Source organism: Ixodes scapularis, unplaced genomic scaffold (genome assembly GCF_016920785.2).
Source record: "Ixodes scapularis isolate PalLabHiFi unplaced genomic scaffold, ASM1692078v2 PGA_scaffold13__105_contigs__length_92229423, whole genome shotgun sequence".
NCBI lineage: Eukaryota > Metazoa > Arthropoda > Arachnida > Ixodida > Ixodidae > Ixodes > Ixodes scapularis.
The window spans coordinates 87,746,631-87,770,826 of record NW_024609839.1 but is presented as its reverse complement, the minus strand read 5'-3'; the positions used below and the strand labels follow the sequence as shown (position 1 = coordinate 87,770,826).

At 46.6% G+C, this 24,196-nt stretch overlaps 1 protein-coding gene across 1 annotated transcript in view; it reads right to left on the bottom strand.

The window, feature by feature from the left end:
* Positions 1-5,832: 5,832 nt before the first annotated feature.
* Positions 5,833-24,196, bottom strand: part of LOC121046736 — an 80,477-nt gene continuing 62,113 nt past the window's right edge. Inside the window, exons 6-9 of the mRNA XM_042289704.1 lie at positions 14,549-14,632; positions 12,073-12,214; positions 6,089-6,285; positions 5,833-5,850 (exon numbers count right to left, since the gene is read on the bottom strand). Of these exons, the coding sequence (XP_042145638.1) occupies positions 5,833-5,850; positions 6,089-6,285; positions 12,073-12,214; positions 14,549-14,632 (441 nt within the window). The remainder of the gene's footprint in view (positions 5,851-6,088; positions 6,286-12,072; positions 12,215-14,548; positions 14,633-24,196) is intronic.

The window sequence follows — 24,196 nt, the reverse complement described above, 5'->3', positions numbered from 1 at the left end:
TTGGACTTGCGACGATCGATGCCTCGACGGGCATTTCGAGTACCCGTGTCCCATCGCTGCTGCAACGGGAACAGCCGAACCTCAAAGCTGCAGTCACGCTGTAAAGTCATCGTACAAAGGACAGTCTGCAAGCACTGTATGAGGCGTGACTTTTTTTTTTTTTTTTTAAGGTCCTGCCATGTTGGTAACGCAACAACTGTTTTGAATTTGGAATACATTTTAGCGCTCAAAAAACAGGGACAAAGTGGCGAGAAACAGACAGCACAGTGCGCTACTAACAACTGATTTTATTACGTGAAACGACACTTTTATACCATCCGAGTTTCTGATTTTGCTCCGTCACTAGCCAACCCGGTGCCAGGCCGCGTCATTGAGGAACGCACGCTCCTTGTCCAGTAAATCAATTGAGGCCACGCTGACACATGCTGCACCACCCTTCCTAATCTCATCTGCCTCGATTATCTCCCTCACAGTTTTTTCCTTGTGCCGTGCCAGAATCTTGCTCTCGGAAAACAACGGCATACACTTGCACCTTTCACAATGATCAGACAGATGACCGTCCCGATAATTTCCTACTTTAAGTTTCTGCTCCCTCAGCCTCAGTCTGTTTCTCGCCTCTTTGTCCCTGTTTTTTGAGCGCTAAAATGTATTCCAAATTCCAAAACCAACTAGCCCAGCAATCGACTCAACTGTTTTGAGTCACATTTAAAGCATATGTAGGAAGTAAAGATGTTTCGAATACATTTGGAGGCATGTTGGCAGATAATGCTGTCGTCGTGTCAGCAGCGAACAGCGTGTCTTTTGACTGTGATGGGCGTTGGCGACATATAAGTGAGTTTTGGTGTCGCACATGCGAACAAACGCAAGCACCGTCCGTTAGCGCCGCGTGTTCCACACTGCGCATGCGTGGAGGTCAAACTGCATCTTGGATTGGCACATAGGGATGACGTGCGGCATGGAGCACACGTTACTAACGCATGGTGATTGCGTTTGCTCCTATGCGCAGTACTGTAAAACAGATCGGCGCCAGATCACGTGGCCCCCTGTTGAGGCCGTGATTTGAGGGGGTTCAACGCTGCTCGTTTTTCTGACATCTTTTGCGACTGCTATTGCATGGGGAGAAAAGCTTATTCACATTTCGCATAAACCTTCTTTACATGGACGCCGCCAAGTTGAGTGTCATCACTTCCAGTGTGAGCGAAAACATTGTTTTGCTCTCGCCACGCCAGTAGACTGTCGGCCAGTTTAGTTTTGCCTCGCCTCTATTTTTCTACTGTTTGCATCTTGAATATATATATATATTTTTTTTTTGCTCATATTGGATATGTTTGCCAGGTGGCTGGGGGGACGAGATTAAACGAAAAAGGTGTCGAGTATTAATTTTTAGCTGCATTTGCTAAATGTTGCTCCGTCGCCTTCTTTAAATTGGAGGGGGAGGGGGGGCTGGGCTGTGAGTGGTTTCGATTTGTTCAGGGAAGAAAGGGTGTGCCAACGTTACCTGTCCGGACTTGCGTTTGGAACGTTATGGGTGGCGTGAATCGTATTAACTAGCGTCGAGTCCTCTCGTCCCGGGCTCGAGTCTTTGGCTTCGTCGACCGGACGCTGCTGGTTTGAACTCCCCACCAGGCTTTCTTGGAGTTGCACCGGATCCATGTTGGCAGTCTGTGCGCGGTTTGATCGATTAGATTAGGCCACGACATAGAATAAAATAGAATAGAATAGCGTTATTTTTTAAACGAGGAGGTTTTACAACGTACAAAAACGTGGCATTTTTGTTTGCATCATCGACACTGGTGAAAGTGCTGCTTTGCCTAAAGGAAGGTGAACTCCTTGGAATTCGGTACTTTCAAAGAAAGGCGCTTGGGGCGCTATACTGCGTGACCCCAGCCGAATCTACCATCCGGAGGAGCCAATCAAGCATCGCCAAAAGTGCACCGTCATGGCGCTTTTTGTGTTTTCTACCACCGACTGAATCAATCGGGCACAGCGAATGCAAGTGTTTTGGATCTCGAAAGATGACGATTTATCAGCGATAGCTTTACTTGCTAACATGGCTGTGCCTATAACTACCGTAAATTGTCTGTTATGTCTTCTTGCGTCAATTTGGACTCTTACCCCTTCACCCAACCAAACCTGCTCATCTGTTTTTTTTTTTTTTTTGTTTTTTTTTTGTAATTGATTTGGCGTTAGTCGACCCGGCGGCATTGTCAGCTTCAAGCATGTATTGCAACCGCAAAGATGATAATAACAGCGATGGAAGTGCTGCGCTATTGGCGCCAAATTGCGCCATGAAGTGAAGCTTGCTACATCTTGCGCCAGATTGCCTTTTCTTTCTTTTCTTTTTTTTTTTGCTAAAAATTGCGACACATCTGCGCCGAGATGGGCTTGCAAGGCAAAATAGGTTTTATTGTTGGTCGGCCTTAATATCTGGAGAAGTAGGGGGATCGGAAAATGGTACAAATATGTATTCTCACAGAGTCTCTACTCGCCGTACAATTGATTTTTTTTTTGTGTGTGTGCGTGTGGGGGGGGGGGGGGGGAAGGGGGGGTCAGACCACAGTTAAAGGCTCGAACACATACAGCCAAGAACACCCGTACTAAGAGCGCGAGTCGCGGCACATTCGCTGCACATGATTGGTTTAGTCGACGAGAAAACATCTTAAAGTAGTAGGATGGCGGCTGCTCTGCTAAGACAGAACCAGGGTCCTGTGCCCTTGGTGAGGTCACTCGATTATCATGTCGGCCGTATGCCTCCGTGCCGTCTCTCACCAGCGCGCGTTCGTCAGGCTTCACCGCTTTACACCGAACTGCTAGGAGCAGCATCTGACCTGAATAAGCGCGAGATGGACTCGGGAACTCGGCTTAGTACTATTACAGGCCTGCCTTCTTTGGCCTTGAATGTAAGCTTATCTCTGATTTAAGGAAAAAAAAAATCTCAAAGAAGCGGGAAAGAACGACGAGGTTTTGACGATTGTCGTGTGTGGCGTGTTTGAATCACGCAATCTCAAAGTACTTAAAAGAGAGCGTCTATATTTTTTTAATGTAATTTATATGCAAGTAGGTAAGACGACATTATAACTACTATGTATTATTCATCAATCCAATCTTTGTAAAAATCCCCAAACATGCCTCCGCGAACAACTGTGACCTAAACTGCGGATTTTTTTCATTGGACTATGTTTAGTATTTTTTTTTTATCATAATAACATGTGTAGAACCTTTCATTGCCTTCCACAATATGTAAAGTTTGTGTCTTAATCACGTATGAGTACTGAGAAATAAATTATGAAACAAAAAAAGTTTTAACTTTTTGCTCAATTTCAGCATTCTGTATAACAAAAGAATTTTTTTCGCGTTGCCTTTTTTTCACACTCTTCTTTTAGCCAGCATACATTCCGTTAGAGGTATATGCACTAGTTTTAAGCCTCTAAATATGCTTAAAAAAAGAGAAAATGCTGACGGTGAGTTTATAGGTTATAGCTGTATATTTTATTCTTTATTATAATAATCTAAGGGACGTTGAATAAATACTCATATAAAAGACATTAATGTCGTTAGGCGTGTAATAACAAGTTTGCAATTCCAAACGTCTAAACACTATAAAATCGCAACTGCCGAAAGCGGGTTTCCAGACAATTTCCGCCAGTGCCATGATTGGAGAGGCCCTATGCGCTACATAATCTATACTACGTTAGAAATATGGAAGTGTAATTCTGTAAAACATTAGAGTAAAATACACATCCTATTAGAAACCTAGATATTTAAATGCAAAATTTTATATTTTTAATGCGAAATTCATGTTGATAACAGAACAGAATAATTTTTTTTCGAATATTTAGAGGCTTAAAACTCACCTTCTCAGTTTCATCATTTATTTCTCAGTCCTCGTACGTGCTTAAGGCACAAGCTTTACATGATGTGGAAGGCAGTGAAAGGTTCTACTCATGGTACTATTAAAAAAAACAAAAAAACTCAACATAGTCGAGTAAAAAACAAATCCGCAGTTTAGGTCACAATTGTTCGCAGAGGAGAGAGAGAAAAATTGGTTTATTAGAAAGGTGAAGAGGTTATCCCGCGGGCATTGGCAAAATTTGATGGAACAGCGCGGATTTTTTTTTTTTTATCTGTGAATATAAAATAAACACCAACAGACACCGGATCAGATTATCCTTCTAGCTCTGACATCTGTGATCACTCAAAGAATAACGGCGCAGATACATTGAAAAAGCAATGAACACTTTATTTGGCAAATGTGTGCAACGGTAAAAGAAGCAAGAAAAAAAAAAAACTCAGAAGTACAAACAAGTCAGATATGAAGCCTCTGCCCAAAATCATGGAACTTCACCTTCTCTATATCAGGATTACCGTGATCTTATGATAGTACACACACACACATGTACTTTCCCAGGTTCTCCTCGTTGATCCGCACTCTTTCTTTCCTGTTATTATGACACGGAGCTTCGAGAATGCCCTCTCAACGCTGCCACTGGACACTGGCAAGCTGAGGAGATGAAGCGCTGCCTGAGCCAAAATTGGCCAATCAACCAATTGTGACCTCCAAAAGAGACACGGTGCGACGTTTTGAAGCACAATACGCCATGCAGAGCTTGCATCAAGTCAGTCTTCCTTACAACGAGTTTGAAAACAGGCTCGTACATGGCGAAGTCATGGGGCATTTCGGACTTCACGTTCCGATCGATGATGCGCACTTTAAGCACATTAAACCAAAACGTCGTGATGGCACCCGTGTATCCCATACGTTCGGACACGTTTCGATAGACATTGTCGTTCCACTTTTTCGCCACGGCTCTGCGTTATGACTGGAAGGTCAAAGTCAGCTTTTCCGGTTAAAACTAAATTTCAGAAAATGGATTCGACGTACTTTTATCGGTTTTTATTGGTTTAAATTGAAAATGTCGAACCTAAAAACTGTCTTTTCTCGGTTAAAACCCAAATTCCGAAAATGAATTCGGCGTACTTTTATCGGTTTTTATCGGTTTAAACCGAAAAATCCGAACCTTATATATATATCACACTAAAAAAAAATTATAGACGATCTCTTTTGAATACTTTGAGATTGAGTGATTAAAAAACGCCACACACGATAATCGTCAAAATCTCGTCGTTCTTTCCCGCTTCTTTGAGATTTTTTTTTCCTCAGAAACTAAACATGTCAGGACATCAAAATAAAAAGGATTGTTATTCTTGGAACATGCGCCACGAAATATAAAAATTTGAAGCAAAATAAAAATATACGACTGCACCTCGTTGCCTGAATCCAAATGAAACCGCCCACACACACACACACACACACACACACACACACACACATATATATATATATATATATATATATATATATCTTCCTGACGAAGGCCGGACTCCGGCCGAAACGTCGAAGATTAAATCGTCCGTTGTTGCTGTTTTTCACTAAGGGTTTTTTTCTTCTCAGTTTTATACCCACGCCTTCGGCCTCCCGCCACCATGCCCGTTATATATATATATATATATATATATATATATATATATATATATATATATATATATATATATATATATATATATTGTAGCGGTGCTGCGGCGGGGCGCGTGCTAGAGCCCACCGAGGACGACGACGAAGCGCGTGCAGACGGCGCGTGACACACTTCTAATTTGGTCTGATTTGGTTATGGACGTCCTTTTGTAAATTAAAAACGTAACAATATATATATATATATATATATATATATATATATATATATATATATATATATATATATATATATATATATATATATAATGTGGAGAATTAATAAATTGTGGCTTTAAGAAGCTATGACCCGTGTCTACCATCTATTCTGTAGTAATTACCTGCAAAAAAACAATAAATAATATTATATACTTCCGAACTGCAATAATATGGTTATTTTATATTTCTTCCCGTATCGAATGGCCACGAATAATATTTTCGTCGCACGTGCATCGATGCATTTTGGAGAGAAAAAACAACAGACACGGGAAGCAATTTAATCGTGCCCAGATTCAGGAAGCACGGAAAGTAGTCCTCGTTGCGGCAGCGGTTCATCAACAACGTATCGCTCGAAGGTACCTTTTGAAAACTGCCTTCTCGCTCCATCACTCCATCTTCGTCGGTCTGTTGCAGTGATGTCTCGGCGGTGGAGATGTGCACGCCGCTGGACGCTTCTTCCTGCACGAATAAAGAGGCTTCCGGCGCTTCCACTTCCGGTATGATGGCTTCCGGTTTTCTCAGGGGACGCTGGAAGCCTCGCCCGGTTCGGCTCTTCTCTGGAAAAGTTGGGCGCACCCCGCCTTTTAAACCCAGCACGTGGATGTTGCTCTACTCGCTACACGGTGCACTTAGAGTAACATTCACTGCTCTTTTGCAACTGTTTATCGCCGTGCGTCTAAGATGTTTACATAAATTTGATATAGCGCAGTTCAAAGGGAACCTCTAACTAAAGATCTGCTTGTCGTTATTTTGATTCAGTAAAATAGTTAATGTGAGCGTGTCGCTGATATCGGTAAGGGCGAAACAATTAACCGTCTCGCATTTACCGAAGACCTTCTAAATGCAGATCGCGTTAATAGGGCCTCTTGCTCCTCCTCTTGCGAACAGACCAAGGACGCCACTGATGTACACAGAGGCTTTTGTGAATATATAAAGCCGTCACATTGTCATGCCAGGGTGTCACGTGGCCTCGGGGTTATGGTGTCGGGTGACGTCTGCGCGTCGACGTAGTGCCGCCTGGATCGCTTCTAGAGAGCAGACTGCTTTCTTTAGTGCGGACGCCAAAGGTCTAAGTACAGACCGTTTAAATACTACGCATTTGGAATCTGACAGAAGAGTTCGGGGAATACTCTTTATGCGAGATAGTCATGTACAGGGAGTTCCCGAGAAAAGAAAACCGTGTTTTTAGGCCCGGGTGAATAAACTGCATCGCGGGAAGCTCAAACTCTGCCAGAAAGTGGCGCTAGCGGTTGGAATAGAACGCGAAAGAGTTAGAATATGACGTTACCTGGATCAAAAAATAATCGAGAAAAGCCTCTATAAGCTGTGGGCCGACGTCCACCGAAGCCGGAAATCGTAAAAACGAGAAACTGCATTGTATTCGCCTGTAGCAACTTCTGCTTTTCATTAATATAAATCCCACAAGCGTCCACAGCGTCAGTTCTTGCCAACGTTACTATAGCAACGTTGGCAAGAACTGACGCTGTGGACGCTTGTGGGATTTATATTAATGAAAAACAGAAGTTGCTACGGAGTGGTTCTATAGAACCACTCCGTTGGGAAACTGCCATAGAGCCTACTCTGATATAGTGGCGCCGATCCTTATCCCAGCACCGAGCTAATGGCGATCGCAACGCTGCCATTTCACCCGCAGCGGCCACTCCGTGAACTGCACGGCTGTACTTACTGGTTCCGTCGAGTCACGGAAAGGCCGGTGGCGCCATCTCGCAGGGCCATCTTGCAGTAGCCATATAAAGCAACTTTCATGTTTCAACTGGTCGCTAAAGGGTGGCGCTGTTATCGTATTTTGCTTGGTCTCGGTGAACGCCAACGGCCCTGGTTTCAGGGGCGAGCTTCCCAACTGAGTGTTTTAGTAACGTTGGTTCTCACTTTCACGATATTAGGCTTAGATGGGCTTTGGCTCATAGAGAAATGCATAGTTTATTCACCCGTGCAGAGAAACGCGGTTCCCTTTTCTGGGGGGGGTTAAAGGGCTACTCCACCGATTTTTTCATTGTCTCCGATTTGCTTGAAATTTTGCTAAACTAACCAACAAACGTCGCGAAAATAGTATCCCAAATATTAGATCAAAATATTGTTTTTTCGCGAAGTTATTGAATTTACAGTTTTGGTCCTCGCCGTGTTTTTCAAGCTCGAAGTCTCTACTGGCAACAATGAAAAAGTGACGTCAGTGGAAGGCAGGGGTTCACTCTTTGGGCTGTAGATTTTGTTTTAAACTGATTCGAAGCAGTTTCATAGTGTCAAATGAATGCTTGGGAAACTCGCTGCAGTACCCGCGCTCCAGCACGGAACAAATGATTGGCATATTCTATTTTTTGGCTGCTTGCTCGACTGGCAAGCCTGCCTGCCACTGACGTCACGGCCCTGAAAAGCGCGCGTATATTTGAATGTTGGTTTTTGCATCATTTTCATTTGCCGATTTCGCAATAACTATTATGAATTTCGCGATTCTAAATAGCATACGGGAGAGAGTAAAGGCCGGGGAGTCAGAAAATATAGTTAGTTGAGGTAGCTCAAAAAATCGGTGGAGTACCCCTTTAAGGCAAGCAAACTCTTGCGCTCGTTGCGCCGCCCCTCACTTCCGGGACGTCTGCGTGCGCCGACAGCGCGCTCGGCATTTTATGCATGCGTGACGGAGCAAACAATTGCAATATTCCTTTCGCGACTGATTTTTCTCGCGTGGGTTATGCATAAACTGGGGTAAGTGGTGGAATGGTTATCGCGCGATTATAGCTTAGAGCGACGCGAAGCTCGCTGCGTGAAAGTTTGCGATTGATTTCTGTTGTGGCGTGTTGCTTTGAATGTTCCAGGGAGCGAAAGATCGCCTATGCTCCCACCGCGGTAACCTCTTATGCGTTCGGATTTGCGGTTATTTGCTCTCTCAAAACTCGCGCGATGGAACTATTAGGCAGTTTTGGTAGATCGTTCCCGCACCTCCGATTGCAACATGATGCACGCGCAAAGGCACCGGTGGAGTACCGGGTATTGTTATTAGAGTCATATGAACAATCTACTAAAACTTGCTAATAAGAAAGTTCCCCTAATGAAATATTAGAGAGTTTTAGTAGATCGTGTTTTCAGGCAACGCTATGTGTAGCGGGAGCTCGCGCTGCCACTTCGATGCGTGCTCTGTAGCGTGCGCCCGTAGCGCTAGCGAGCCCTTGAATACGATCTACTAAAACTCTATTTATGCCAGCTATTTTTGCGAGCACACTGCTAGCGAAAAAACACTCCTGGTCCTTGGCCAACAGTTTCGCGGTTCCGCCAACCGTTTTTTGCTAGCAGAAGATCCAGAAATGGTGAGTGGTGCAACGATAGCTGGAGACGAAATGTCTCGTCCTCAAAGCTCCTTTATGCACAACGGAACAATCGATAAGATCCACACTCATACAGGAACTTAAAGTTTCAGATCGTGCGCTGCGGAGAGAGGGCCTGTTCAATGCATGCTTCGAAGTGACGTGACGAGCTCGCGCTAGCGAATCGAAGCTCGAGCGTACGATCTATGAAAACTCTCTATTAGCGAGTTTTGGTAGACCGTTTTTCCCCCTCAGCTAACCCTCCGCTACGAAGAAACCGCCACTGCGCCTGCGTGCCGAAAGGCCTTGGCTGTAGAGTTCCGACTATAGCGGAGGGGGAAACACAGTCGACAAAAAATCGCTATTGATCGTGATGGTACGCTGTTCCTGATACTGATGAACCTAAACCCTCGGGGCTTCGGGCCAGCACCCGGGTGGGATGGCGTCGAGAGAGATCCAGAGGAAACCTTTCAGCTTCGGTCCGAGCGCGGCCAATGTTATGAGCCGAAGGGCCAAACTAACAGCGAAAGAGGCACAACGTCATGGCGTGCTCTCTGCAGTTGATAGGACCAGCCGCTATTCGCCGTCTCTATGTGCGCGCTCCTCCGCCGGCTAGTCCTATCAAGCGCAGAGAGCACGCCATGACGTTGTGCCTCTTTCGCTGTTTGATTGGCCTTTTGGCTCATAACATTGGCCGCGCTCGGACCGAAGCTGAAACGAAGTATAAATGGCACGGTCTGCGCCTCTCTAACCCTCCCCCCCCCCCCTCTCTCCTAAACGTTATCACTATCTTCTTCCCTCTCCTCTAGCGCGCACACTTTTTTTAATCTTTTTTTATTGCTTTTTTCGAACTCGCACGACGTCGATAGCTTGCTCCGCTCCAAGAAAACACACACGCACACATACAAAAAAAAAACGCATTGTCATCGTGTACCTACTGCTTTCAATGCAGAGGGCAAATTCGTCTGCTTCTTGCACGGGGGTTGCGATGGTGTCAGAAGGCAAAGCTCTTATTGGCTGATTTAAAAAAAAAAAAAAAGAAAAAAAACAAAAAACATTGCGGGTAGTCTTCTAGGCATCTAGGATCGAAGTCTACTCACTCTCCTTTCAATCCAAGCCAATCCGAGCTCAGCATCGTTCTGACGTCACCGCAACTCCTGCGCAAGAAGCGGACGACTTGCCCTCCGATTGATTGAGCAGCAGAGAATATTCTCGAAGAAAGACGATGAAGGTTGTGCCGCTTCGCTTTTGGCGTTACTTGATTTGCGACAAGCACGCGTCTGGCGTCCACTGCGCTCTGACCATCGTGGGCATTCCTCCTTTCCCGTGCGTATCTTTTTGTCTTTATTTCTCGCCCTTCCGCACTCGCGCGTCGACGCTAGCGCCGCCTGGATCACTTCAAGATAGCAGGCGGGCATGTCGCCCCCTTTGCGGTTTTAAAGGAGCTGTGCAACAATTTGAGTGCTTTGCTTAAATAATTTGAGAGTTGGTGTCTCGACCTCTCTGAAGTTAAGAACAAAAAAACACTTGCCTACATGTCCTTGTTTTTATTTTAAAAATGGACAAAGATTGAGGTTTTCGGCACCTCTCAACTCGTTCACCATCTTCCGAGTCACGTGCGCTGTGACGTCAATGGGGTTTGCGCAGGGTTCTGGTGAAGCTCTCTCTAGAGTCATCAGTGAGCAGCGAGAACTCACCCGCTCGCGACCGCGTGACCACGTGCTTGGGCAGCGCGAACAACATGGCGAAAGGAGGAAAGTCTCCTCCGGCCATCCCCGTCCGGCTCTGCCCCCTCCCCTTCCGGCTTCTGGCGGCTCTCCGCGGTAGCAGATAGAGCAACGGTTTTGTTGACCTAGGATAGATGGCGCCACTAAACCTCCGTATAGTAGAAGCTTAGTCCATGATACCAGGTTTTTGACGCATTTATATTTATGTTGGAACGACAAGATTTATGGAAAAATTGCGTTTTATCGAGCAGGTGTTTGCACAAATTCTTATTTTTTTACGAGTCCCCCATTGACGTCATACCGCGTGGTTCTCATGGCCGCCGCTCGCGGCTTCAGGTCGGGAAATATTCTAACTTTTGCCTCGCGATTACGCAACGGAATCGCAACATTTCGAAGGAAGGAGATGCGTTTTCTGTCCTTTCTGACAAGATAAACAATGTAAAAAGTGGATGCTGCCAATTCTTTCAACGTTAAAATCGTTGCACAGCTCCTTTAACTACGTGCAGCCAATCAAATTGCGGGATGAGCCGATGAGAAATCCGAGGAACGAATCACGAGGTATGAAGCCTGAATATGATAACTATAGAGTTCCGTGTTTTTGGTATTTTTTTTTTTCAGATTCGGCGGTATTTATCGGTGTTTATTCTTTTCCCTTTGAATCGGTGGTTTTCGGTGTCTAATATCAATGCCGGAGAAAAATCGGTATTTGTCGGGCTTGTGTTGTATAAAGCGAGTGTATAATTACCGGAGAGAACATAATTGAAGATATAAATTATGACACTTTCTCCAGTAATGCTGGTAAAGATAAGAGAAAGGAACGGGGCCAGGGACGTGGTTTCAATAGACAGAAAAAATCCCAAGGACAGTTCTGTGTGGTTAGCGAGAGAAAAAGGAAAGAAAGTAGGGTCGAAGATTGTCTTCCTGTAAAACTAACGCTGCTTGTTTTTCTCTTTTTTTAGGGAAGTTAATTTTTTTTTTCGGTTTTCATCGAATCAGAGAAAACCGCCGCGAGGATTTATTTTCGGTGCTTATCGGTATATACCGAAAACATGGAACCCTAATAATAAGCCACGTTCTGTTTTTTTTTTGTTTTTTTTCATTCCCTCACGGGCCAATTCAACTTTGACGTCGCGCCACTACGGTGGCGCTGCTGTCGGCACTGCGCATGCGCAGATGCTTCATCTCGCCAGAATCGTGTTTCTGCGCGAACACGGGCTCGCTTGTAAATAGGGTGTGAGTACGTAGTGGTGTTGATCGAACTGGGAGCAGCGACACGAGTGGGTTCGTCCGTCGGTAATACCTGGTGTGCCGTTCGTCGTGGGCGAGGCGTGGGATGGGACTTGGAGCCCCAACTTGTGAGTCAGTCGCCCGGCGGGCCAAGACGCCACGCGACCGAACCCCGACCGGTCCGCGGCTCCGTTGCATGTTGACAATGTTGGAATCTGGGAGAAAGAAAAAAAGGCTGGAGGTACACTTAAGCACTTCTTATGAGTTGTGAATGCGAAAGCATGCACGTCATTCTTCCGCTCGCTTATTTCGTCTGCTGCGTATTTGCGTCGACGGCAGAGCGGTGCGCTCTGCCGGCCAGGAGAGGGCGCCTCTCCTCGCCGCTATGATTTTGGACAATTAAAACTTGTTGTTGGCCTAGTTGGTTCATGATGCAGTATAGAGGTTTTTTGCGCTTGTCCGTGTCTACTCGCTTGTAATTGTCCCCTGTGTCGCGCAAAAAAAACCTCTATACTGCATGATTTTGGACGTTTCGTGTTAGCGGCGCGCTGGCGGAGACGCAGCGCCATGGGGTGGCAGTCGTTGAAACTGACGCGCAGCGGCCAATGGGAGCCTCGTCGACGCGCGCCAGCCAATGGGACCGAAGCCAAATTCCATCAACTTTACTCCGCTACTTTGGGATCGGGGAATTTAGGTGACGTTGGCTAGCCTTTCGCGTGGTTTCATAGCTGGGAGCTGCCTTCACTTGTTTGGCGCAATTTCAAAGCTGATGACGTCGGCTCGCTCCATAAAACAATTAATGTTTTCGCATAAAAAAAGAAAAAGAACGTAGCCGACATAGGGTTTGAAAGAGCGTCACCGCTGGCACCCATTAGAGACATTGGTTTTAGGAAGTGGAAACGTGCAAGTTTTGAGTGGCGATTTATCAAATACATTTGATTGTCTACAACCGTCGGAGTTAATACGTGTTTGAGCATTGTCTGGTTTTACGTCACCAAGAAACTCTTTCTAGCGATTATTAGCGTACAAAACGAAATAAAAAAATGTCTCACACTTATTGCAGTATGGTGTCGCGTGCGAGCGGACGAAATAATGCGTCGTCTGCTCGCTGCGCTCGTTGGGATCTGGCGGCAAATTACAGCCATTGTTGACTCGGTCGTCTGCGAAGTGCTAAGACATTGGGCAGTTTATCCTGGCAAGTTCGTTGAACTATTTCTTCCCATGAAGGAAGCTGCACTTTGACACCAAGTAAACGCACGGTCAGTGGAAGTTTGAGATTTCTACAGAATGCGTCGAACCACTATTTAGGCGGAAAAAATGTTCCTACGAATAAACCAAGGAACGAAGTGCATTGAAACTGCACAAACGTGTCACGATGGTGCATTTATCGTACTGAAATTTCATGAGCAGGTTTTAGAAGACAAATTTAAGCCTAAAACATCCTGTCTATTTTTTTTCTATGCACAGGGGGCTAAAAACCATGTCATTGCCGCTGCGACCCACAGGGACTACAGTCTCCCACGTTGTGAAAGGCCCATTTTCGGAGGCAGTTCATGTGGCACAGATTCACCAAAGAGATTTTATTTTTAAAGAAAGAATAGAACAGTGGTATATCGATCATTTATGCCCCGCTCCGAGCAATCTGTACCTACCCAAACCGAATCCAGCACAATTTTTGCTGGAGACACACGCTGGGATATGCTGGATCTGCTTTGAGGATTCCGTGTTTATCGGAGTTTATTTCTCGAGAAATTCGGGTGGTGTTTTCCGGAGTTTATTTTTCGTCGAATATTTCGGGCTTTTTGAATATTATTTTTGCTGAAACTTTGGGGTTTATCGCAACTTATTTGTGTTAGGTTCCCAATTCTTTGAAATTCGGAGTTTAGTTTACTGTGTTCATATATTTTAAAAATTCAAAAAGAAAATAAAGTCTGACTACCATGATCCACCTCGACGCGCTAACTTTTTGTCAACAGTTCTAGATTTTAAAAGGAAACTGAAGCAGCATCTCCTCAGGACCACTGACCCTGTGCTCTTACCGCTCATTCACACTGGAAGCGGATCCGCGTTCGCAAAGCGGTTGCGAACGCGGTTGTATAAAGATCCAGTACAAATGCACGCGCACTTGATGTCATCGAGTGCGCGTGCAATTGCACTGGGTCTTTATACAACCGCGTTCGCAACCGCTTCGCGAACGCGGATCCGCTTCCAGTGTGAATGAGCGGTTACAGAGTGTATTTGCAAAACACCGTCGTTTTTGCTTTTTATTTTGTCGTTGTGACTTCTAAGCGCGGATTTTGTTTTCCGGATTTATCCCAATACACAAAACCCTAATTATGTTGTACCATCTCTAAGTATGTTTGTGTATGCGCTGATTTTTCAGGCTTCTTTTATAGCGCAAAGTTGCATTGTATATTTCGCGACGCACTTTATTCCCCCAAAAAATAAAGAAAAGAATTACAGGCTTTTGGAGTAATTCGGCTAAGTTAGTCGTGCTTAGTGTCAGTCAGACAAGATGGCGTCGGTACAAGCGGGACAGTGGGGCTCACCGAGACGTGGCTTGTCTGGCACAGCGCTCTCCGCCCGACGGCGTATTCCTGGTACTGGGACAGCACGCACAGGATGCTGTACACCTGGTCGAAGCAAGCAAACAACACGCTGGCACAGGTCTGGGTACGGTACCGAACAAAAGAAAGGAGCTCTGTCTGAGTAGCTCTGTCTCTGTTCCTTTTTTTTTTTGATGGTTCACTTTACGGTGAAAAGCTAAATGTTTGTGTGTGCGTGTGTGCGTCCGTGTGCCTGCTTCCCTGTGTTTGTGTGTACCGAAATAGCCAGATGGCACTATTTCTTCGCGCGCAGATTTTTCCGTCTGAAACAACTGACATTTATTCGACTTCGGATGTATATTAAGTAGCCTAAACTCATCTCGATTCTAGGTTTTCTCGGTACCTACTTTTATTACGACTGGTTATGACAATTGACTATTCTCATTAACAATTTGTTGCGGTTCTGTCTGCAACAGAAACGCACGACTGTGATTAAAGCGGCAAAATTATAATGACTTTTTTATATAAAATAAGAATGATATTAAAAATACACCTTACATTTTATCGGAATGAATGCCGAATGATTTGATGAACAATTCTCCACAAATCGTTCCGCACTCATTTCCTTCCATATCTCCATCCGTGCAGACGGCGTGGAGTGCACAAAATGTAGCTATTCAGTGATGGACTCGTACTACAAGTTTTACAATCTCTAACCATGGGCGTGCCAACCGGGGGGGGGGGGGGGGGGGGGGAAGGAAGGAAAGGGGGGAGGGGGGGCAAGGGGGCGCTTTTCCTGCTCAGTTTTCAGAGTGGGGGGGGCAAGACGTGTTTTGCCCCCCCCCCCCCCCGCCCCGTGAAACAGTCGCCACTGGGCAGGGGAAACAATCCGGCGGCGCCCAAGGGATACCAAAGGCACCGCTTCCCGGCACTGAGGGGGAGGGGGGGGGGGGGTTCTGGTTTGCTCTCCCACTCAAAAAGAAGTTGGTACGCCTCTGCTAAAAAGGACGGAGGCTAAAGCACGAAGCTGTCGTGTGAGGTTTCTAAAGTAAGTACTGAAACACGTGAGTACATTTTGATGTTTTAAATGTTCCGTAAAAAGCTGACATACTCAATCACCTCGCAGCCTACGTTGTGAGCAAGAAATATGTCGCGTAGAAAATGTACCAAATGTAGGACGTTTAAAGCAAAACTAAAACGGTTCTGTATTTGAGGAGAGAAAAAAAAAAAGACGCTTAAGTTGTCTTTATTTGCCCTCCTTCAGATTGATGCGCCAAGTAGGTACTACAACAGCGCTTTCAATATAGACGCTTTGCAGCTGCTGTGCATGGGCGCGCCATAACTGACCTTCAGTTTTTGTTTCCCCTTCTCACGTTTACTTCCCTTCATTATTACCATAGCAGGCTACGTCATTGCCATCCTAGATTTTATTCTGTCTTTCTCCCCAGCATTGGCCGTTGTGGAGGCTCGTCCACACCGATTTCAGTGGCTCGGTATCTCGGTAAAACAAGAGAAGGTCAGCAATGGCGGCTGTATTCTGGCGCGTGTGCAAAGCGTCTATAGCACTGGAGCAATCCCCCCCCCCCCCCCCCCCCCCCCCCACCACCACCCTTCCACACACCCCTTCTCCCGTCACGTCCTGTGCGAGAAGGAAATCATGCATTTCCGTGCTTTTCGCCGAGCAGTCACACGTGTCACGCCGAGCAGTCACACGTGTCACGCGCAAGGTAGCTGAAACATCTGGGTATGACATCACGCCCGGTGGTTGGCTTTTCGGTTTTTCTCACGTGTGTTGGTGGCGTGCGCGAACTACAGAGGACGCTTCTCTAGCTATCGTCAGCATCATCGTTCGTGACGTCACGGGTAGGACAGTCTGGGACAGACCGCGCAGATCTTGGATCCCTCGGCTGATCGGATCGCTTCATGCGCTGTTCGGGTGGTGCACGGCAAGGCCTGTTTCACCCGTTCCGTTTATTTGCTGAAGTGATATTTGTATTAAGACATTTTACTAAAGTTTAAAACCGCACGTGGAACGCGGGTAGTCGTGCCAACAAACACTTTCGGCGCTGAGGTGTCGAAGTTCTCGGATCGCGGTGTGCTGTTCTCTACCCCAGTACAAAGAGCTGGACGATGAAAATAGAATATCCAGCACTTTACCCCCTACAGCATCGACCACGGGGAATAGGATGTATTTTTTATTATGATTCGGACAAAATAAAACTTAGAAAAAAAAAGTTTCATCCAATAGAAAATAGGAAAGCGAATTTTGAGAACCCCTTGCATGTGTACTAAACACTTCGGTGAAAGCGACTACCTGTATCCTGTTGATTTTATTGTGTTCTGTGAGTGCTGGTCCCTCGTCAGTTCCGAATCTATTCCTTTTTGAATTTTGAAAACCAGTAAACGAACATTTCCTCAAAATAACTGGCAGGAAGAAGCGGTGTCTGGCTTCCGGAGTCGTTTCAACTAAATCTCTGCTTATCCACCCGGTGGACGCGAAACGTGCGAGACACTCTCGCGATCGAAGTCTTCAATCTAGTAAGTCGGTGACACTTCAGGGTCCCAGAAAATGAGAAATACACCTGCTATAAATTACTACCGTTTGTATGTTTAATATTGCGGACCCAAATGAGCATAATACATGATGCACTTCTTAGCGAGCGATTTTAAATTTGTAAACAGTTTTTGGGAAAATAATAAAATAGAACAAACAATAAATCGCCCGAATTTACCGGGCCTTAGCCGATAATTTAAGAAATCAGGAAAATTTCTTCTTTTCTCTCGAGCAGAAGTCCTGATGTGACAAACTTTTTTACCACGTATTAGATTCGGGAGGAGCGAAGCGTCATTTGCAGACGAGCATCTGCTCGGCAGCAACTGTCGAGTCACACGTGCATAGAACTGTAGGTGTCGGCAAGCTCAATGTAGCTAAAACAAGTGTGCGGCGTTTTGCAACACAACTGTGCACGCGTGCACAGTTAAAGGGATACTGAATCGAAATTTGAATTTCGCAAAATAAGGCTCTAGAAGCGTTGAACGGGACTCTACGAACTCCGAAACATTGCTCGTACATCGATATCTCAAACGGATGGCCGCACTTTTCGAAAAGAAGGGCGCGATCAAGCGAGGCCTCTGACATCACTGTCCTCCGGGAGAATTTGAGAATGAGGGGGAGCGGCCTCGCTTCTCTCCTCCTCGCTTCGGTTCACCAGCTTGACACGGGACGTAGTGAGGAGGAGAGGGAATAAGAATCGTGACGTGCCTTGCCTTGTCGGCCTCGTCGGCCGGGTTTAGTCGGGCGCTTCTTTTCTAAAAATACGGCGATCCGTTAGAGATATCGCTGTATGAGTGATGTTTTGGGGTTTTGCATCGTCCCGCCTATCTGTCCATCCTTGTTTTGTAAGTTCGAAATTTCGGTTCAGTATCCCTTTAAAGGGATACTTCAACGAAATTTGAAATATTCCCGTCGTGTTCAAAAATAGGTTGAATATGATCCACAATATCCGTAAATGACAATCGCACGTTTGTATTTTGATCCTGGTGGCTGTATTTTTCGTTATAAACGGCCCACTCTGGCAAGCGCTCGGAGAAGGCCCAGCTTAGAGCACGTGACATCCAACGCAATCGTGACGTAGGTCGTCTCAAGACGAGCAAAGCTACGGCGAGGCTGACGTCGAGAGGATGGCCTAGTCGTTCCAGCCACCGAAGCGGCTGCTTTTGTATGATTTTTGAGTGACGGGTTAATCTGCTATAATCTTCTAGGGGGACAATAGCGACTTCTGCGACACACAAAAGGGATTCTCGGGAAGAGGGGGGTTCCTCCTTCCCCCCTTCTCTCGTCGTGGCCGGAGACGAGACAACCTCCGTCACTAGCTGTCAAGGTTCCTAGACGAGCATTACAAACGAGGCGTTAGCGACATCCACCAGGTGCTCTTTGCTAATCGTTTAATTCGTTTTAAAATTCCTTTTCGAGGCTTTTTTAACAAGATATTGGTATGTTCCATGTGATACTGCTCTTTTGAACACACATAGACCAGAAAATGAGTGCCAAAATTTCGTTGTAGTATCCCTTTAAGAAGACAGCACGTCATTTACTCTGGTGAATACAAAACCCTTTTTTACAGCAGCCTCCACAGGTCTAAAAAAAATAAAAAAAAAATAAAAAAAAGGAAGGTTGTGAATAGCCCTGACGCGCGCCGCGCAAGCTGTAATGCTAAGCTCGAGGCTTTTTCTTTTTTACACATTTAAAGTTTTTTTTTAAGACGAAAATCCACTTCGAGGTGCTGTTATTTATTAGGAAGACCACCCACGAAAACGTTATGCGTGTTTCTTTAATAAATACACCGTTTTTAGTCGGCGTAAATGCAAACTAACATAGCCCCTCCGTGCCTACTAGCTGCGTCACAGGAGGGTACCTGTGAGGTACGTGACACCACCAAAACAGTTCGTCGCCAATAGACACGTTCGGGTCAAATGCTTGCGATACTGAAATTCGCAGGACAAAAATATTCTAGAATTCAACTCTAACTAGTTTTTTTTTTTTTTGTTTTTTTTTTTACAGGGAAGCTCCGGCGCAATCTTTATGATTGTTGATTTTCCACAAAAGTGGTTCAACAGATCAATAGACATAGCCGAACCAGTGACCCAAATTATATATATATTGTTATTAAATTATTTGGTCATCACCGTTAATTGTTTTGTTTTTCTTAGCTGAAAGGCTTTACTGCCAGCGCTGAACGCGTGACAACAAACGTAGTGATTTGGCAGCACAGCACTGTCACAAGAAGTGTGATCGTGTGAAATGGGAAAGCTCACTTTACCCGAACAAAACAAATACGCGACATATACTGCGTCGACATGCAAGTTCTTACAACACGTGACGCCGTGAAGCTCGGGAAGTTTGAACGAACTTTCGCCCTCACTTGCACTCGCCATTTTCTCCCAAATTATTCCCAATATATAGATAATAAGTAGCGTGCGAAAAAGAGTACATCCCGCGTGTTTCGGAGAAGTAGGTAGTTAGTTCGAATAGCCCGGTGAACAGCTTTGAAGCGTTGTTGACCAGTCAGCATATATGTATACGCAGATTGCAAGAAGCGCCGACTCATCAAAGGGGCTTCGATCCGGGAGTCTGCGCAGCCCTCCCAATTTTAGGCAAATTGGACGTCGGACGGTACTTAATCGGCCCCCCGCTATTTCCTGCTCTTCCGCAGTGTGTCTCCGTGTCGGATTGCGGGCAATTGTTTTTTTGTCTATACTCCGTTTCAGTCCTTAAGATGGACCGCAGTGGACGCTGGTGCCATCGGAGCCAATCACACGCTGTGTGGGTGTCACGTGACCCTCAGGAGTGGTGCCGCGACGCACGGGGCGCCTAGTCACGTGGTACGTTGACAGTGCATGGCTCGTCTGCTACGGTCTGTCGCAAGGTGAAACGGAACGTGGACCTCGGCGACCGGGGCTGTATTGTAAGTTGGCCTGCAACTCGCGAGTCGATTAGGCATGCGGACTTTGTGGGGACAAAGAATATCTTCCGCTGTGCGTGTGCCGACATCGATTGACCCCTACACGGGCTTCTATACGGGAGGGCGTTCATAAAGTTCGTATTATTCTCACGAAGGAAGAGAGATGCAGCGATACAACTCAGGTAGCAGTTCAGTCTTTCTCTACGTACTCGCCACCCAAAGTTACGCACACTTTGCCGAAGATGGACAACCTGCCGGAGGTCGTTAATATAGAAAGCTTCGCTGGTGAGTTTTCAGATATCGCTCCACTTGAGCAATCACTTGGTCGTCGTCCTCGAAATGCTTTCGGGCTTGTTTGTCCACTCTGGAAGCGTCTGCGCCATTATTAACCGCAGTGTCATGCACTGGGGTGTTGTCCCCCGAACAGCGCCACCAGCTCGGAATGACTCTCCCTGGCATTGCTTCCCCTTCAAATGAGAAAACTACGAAGATTTGTATACGTAGAGTATTGCTACAAGCTGCGCGCCGCGCGGAGCTCGGCCGTGCGGCCTCTCCGGAATCTGCCCGTGCGGGCACCGCTGGTTGCTCTTTTGCATCGTTGCACTTTTAAGGCGTAGTGCGACGATTTTAACGTTGAAAGAATTGGTAGTTTGAATTTTTTATATTATTTATCCAAGCAGAAGTGACCGAAATCGCGTCCCCTTGCCCCGAAAAACTGCTATTCCGTTGCCTAATCGCGAAGAAAAGAAAAACGAATTATTTGCCGATCTGCAGCCGCGTGTGGCGGTCACGGGAACTACGATGACAGCGCCTCTGGGGGATACCCGGAAGTGAACAAAACCTGTGACCGTCTGCTGCTACACTCGCCGTCAGCCCCGAGGCGTACCGTCTTTTGTGTCGATCGCTCGCCGCGACCTTCGACGATGCTGATCACTTAAAAGTCGACAATCGCGGAGGAGGCGGCTGAGGTCTCTGGAGAGAGAACCCAAGGGGAAACCACGTGATCCCCCAGAGTACGTAGCTCGAAAGGCGACGTAGAGAGTTTGGAGGCACTTTGACCTTCCATTTGTTTCATTTGGTTTTAATAAAAACTTGCGCTGGGAAGAAAATACGGTTTTCTGTTCTTCGTTTCATAGGAAACACAGATTAATTTCCGCAGTTAATTGGTCAAAGTCCGAAAATCGTTGCACCTTTAAGCTGAGAGTGCAGCCAAAGCTACAAGCGCGAGCTAACCCGCGCTCCTGGCTTTCAGACGTTCCTTTCTAACACGAGCGCTCGTTCTGTGGAAGAATCTTTCAAAGCCGCGATCTCGTGTTTGTTGCATTAATCACTGGCGGCCATAGCCGTGGGCGCGAATGCTGAGCGCGTACTGATGGCGAGCTTCGACGGTTCTTTTTGCAATGCGCATTCCACACCATCTTAGCAGCCTGCATGCTCAGAATGAGTGCTCGTTCTGAGCCTGCGCTCTAAAGATCGCTTTCAAATATGGCGTCTAGTGAATACCTATAGAGGTTCTATCCTGAAAACGTTTGTGCAAAGAACATTTTTTTTTCCAAGAACGAAAGGATGCTTTGCGTTGGTTAAGAGAACGCGTCAGAAATCACCATCCTAAAAGTGACTACCCGTGTCAGCACGTTTCCCGCGCCGCATATAGTTAGCTGACTTTTTTTTTTATCGTATTTGTTTTTGTCTACTTTGAAACCCTAGCGTGAGAGAACGTATAAAAAATACCGACCGCGACAAAATAGCATTGCAAAAAAAAGAAAAAAGAACCGCTTGCTAATGCAAAAATTTCGAGGCGTTGCGAGACAAGCCGAGGCCGTCGGCATGGAGACTCACTCGTAAAAAAGTATATATATATATACACACCGGGAGATGTCACTTCGCTATAAAATGGGAGAGTGCAGCAGCAGCGCTTTGGGAGTCAGGACCTGCCAAGAAAAGGTCTCTGGAAAGCGCAGAGACCACGCTCCGTTTCACCTCACGATGGAGCGGAGCGGACGCTACGAGTCATTCCGACCAATCCAACGCTGCCGACCTGTCACGTGACCACACGCCGCACCCTTCCCGTTGCTCACTGGCACGACGTTTGGATCGGCATAGGTGACTCGTAGTAGTGTGCCGAAATTTCAGAGTGTTTCCAAACTCTCGATCTTGGAGGAGGAAAGAGTCGTCAGCAAGCGTCTCCAAATTTCGCTCAGCCTGTACGCCCCGTGCACTCCTCGTCGCCAGTCGGCGAATCACGCGTGCGCACACGGGCGCCCAATCTGCGACGGAGGGGTCCTGTTGCTCCCGGGCTTCAATCTGGCTCTATAGCCCACAACGTTGTCCGTGCTCCATCGTATTAAGGTGAACCGGGCTATACAGAAGGGAAGGACATTCATCTTTCGATTGGTTGCAAATCGAGTCTCGCGGGTGAAAGAACTCTTTGTCGGGAGTGTATGGCCTCTCTTGGAGAGTGATGCCCTTTGTTCCCACAAGAGAAAACTGCTTCGTACGTCCCCTGTCACGCTGAGTGTTCTTTTTTTGCCTCGCGTAGGCGGTTTGGGTGCAAGCCGTAAAGGCGTGTGGCTTCTGCAGGCGCGGCTATGAATCGAGCGCTTTCTCTGAAAAAAAAAAGTAATTGTGTTGCGCGCATTTTCATCGCGGATTTCGGAACCTATTTTCGCGGCTTTCTCTTCGGGCCACCAGGCGCTGCGAATAGCTTTTTCGCCCTAGAAGGCTGGCGAATGAACCTGCCGCCGCAGCTTCCTGTTTTAGGCAATAGGTGCCGTCGATTCCGCTGGAGTCGCCAGTACCTTCCTGTACCCGAACCCTTCCGTGTTTGCGCGTATGCGACCGCGCGATACCGCCTGTTCGTATCGGTATGTGGCCACGTTTTGTGCTAGGGAAGAAATGATGACTCGTTTGGGGGAATCGAGACTGCCTACTTCGAGGCGTGAATCCAAACAATGCTGAACCGAAAGCCGACGATATACGGCACTACCGTATCTTGGTGGCCGGCTAGTGTCACCTAAGTGTGATGTCTTCGGGATACGTACTTACCTTAGCTTCTACGTAGACTGCATAGCGTATACGTATATACAAAACATTGTCGTTGGAGCTGTTTTTGTGTCTTGGACACGCATACGCAACGTCTATGGTTTTTTTTTTTTTTTTTCATTATAAGGCTGGTTTGTTTGGATTAAGCAGCTTGTTGTTCCCCCCTGGAGAAACATCACGCCAGGTATAAGCGAGAACAACGAATATGAACGCAACAACAGCAACACGAGCAAGACAACGACCTAGAAAAGAACGAACGCGACTCCCTTGTTTGTTTTTCTTTTAGAGGGCAGCTCTTAGGCGCCCGTTTCCGGCTTGAGCGGCGTCGCCGTCGGCGTAACCGCGCGATGCATTATGTGTAAATTTCCCCGCTAAATCTAGCGGAAAAATTTCCCCGCTAAATTTAGCGGAAAAATTTCCCCCTAAATCTAGCGGAAAAATTTCCCCGCGAAATCTAGCTGAAAAATTTCCCCGCTAAATCTAGCGGAAAAATATTTCTGGGGGCCATATGACCTGGAGGGTCGCGTGACCCTCAGGTCACGTGCCCCCCCCCCCTCCCCCGAGGTCACGTGACCCCTCAAGGTCACATGACGTCGGGGAGGGGGGTCACGTGACCCCCCTCCCCGACGTCACTCCCCCCCCCCCCCCCCGACGTCTCATGACCCCCCCTCAGTACCCTTCCCTCCTCCTCCTCAAGAGCTGCGCTCTAATTCGGCGTTACAGGGAGTTGTAAACGGCTTCCACTTTTTTTATTGCGTCACGATGGTGGCAGACGGGGATTTCTTCACTCTCGTTAAGCGAATTACAAAGAGCCACGCATCCCGACATCTTTAATGTACTGATAGAAGAACAATAATGAAAAAAAATAAGAGAAGTCTGGAGAGACAACTTCTGCGACGCGTCGTCTGGCGATTAGTTCCCTGTATACATGACTTTCGTTAATAACATCCAATTAGCGAACCGCCGCGTTGGCATAATCTGATCTCATCCCCGACGAGAAGCGGCGGGATTCCCTTCGCTCGGGTTAAGCCGAAAGAATCTCGCGAACCTCGCGCTACATGAAGACTGGGCTCTATCGGTTGCTAGGGCTACCCGCCTAAGGCAATCTCCGTTGCTCGGAGCACCGCGAAATACTTTTGACGGGCCA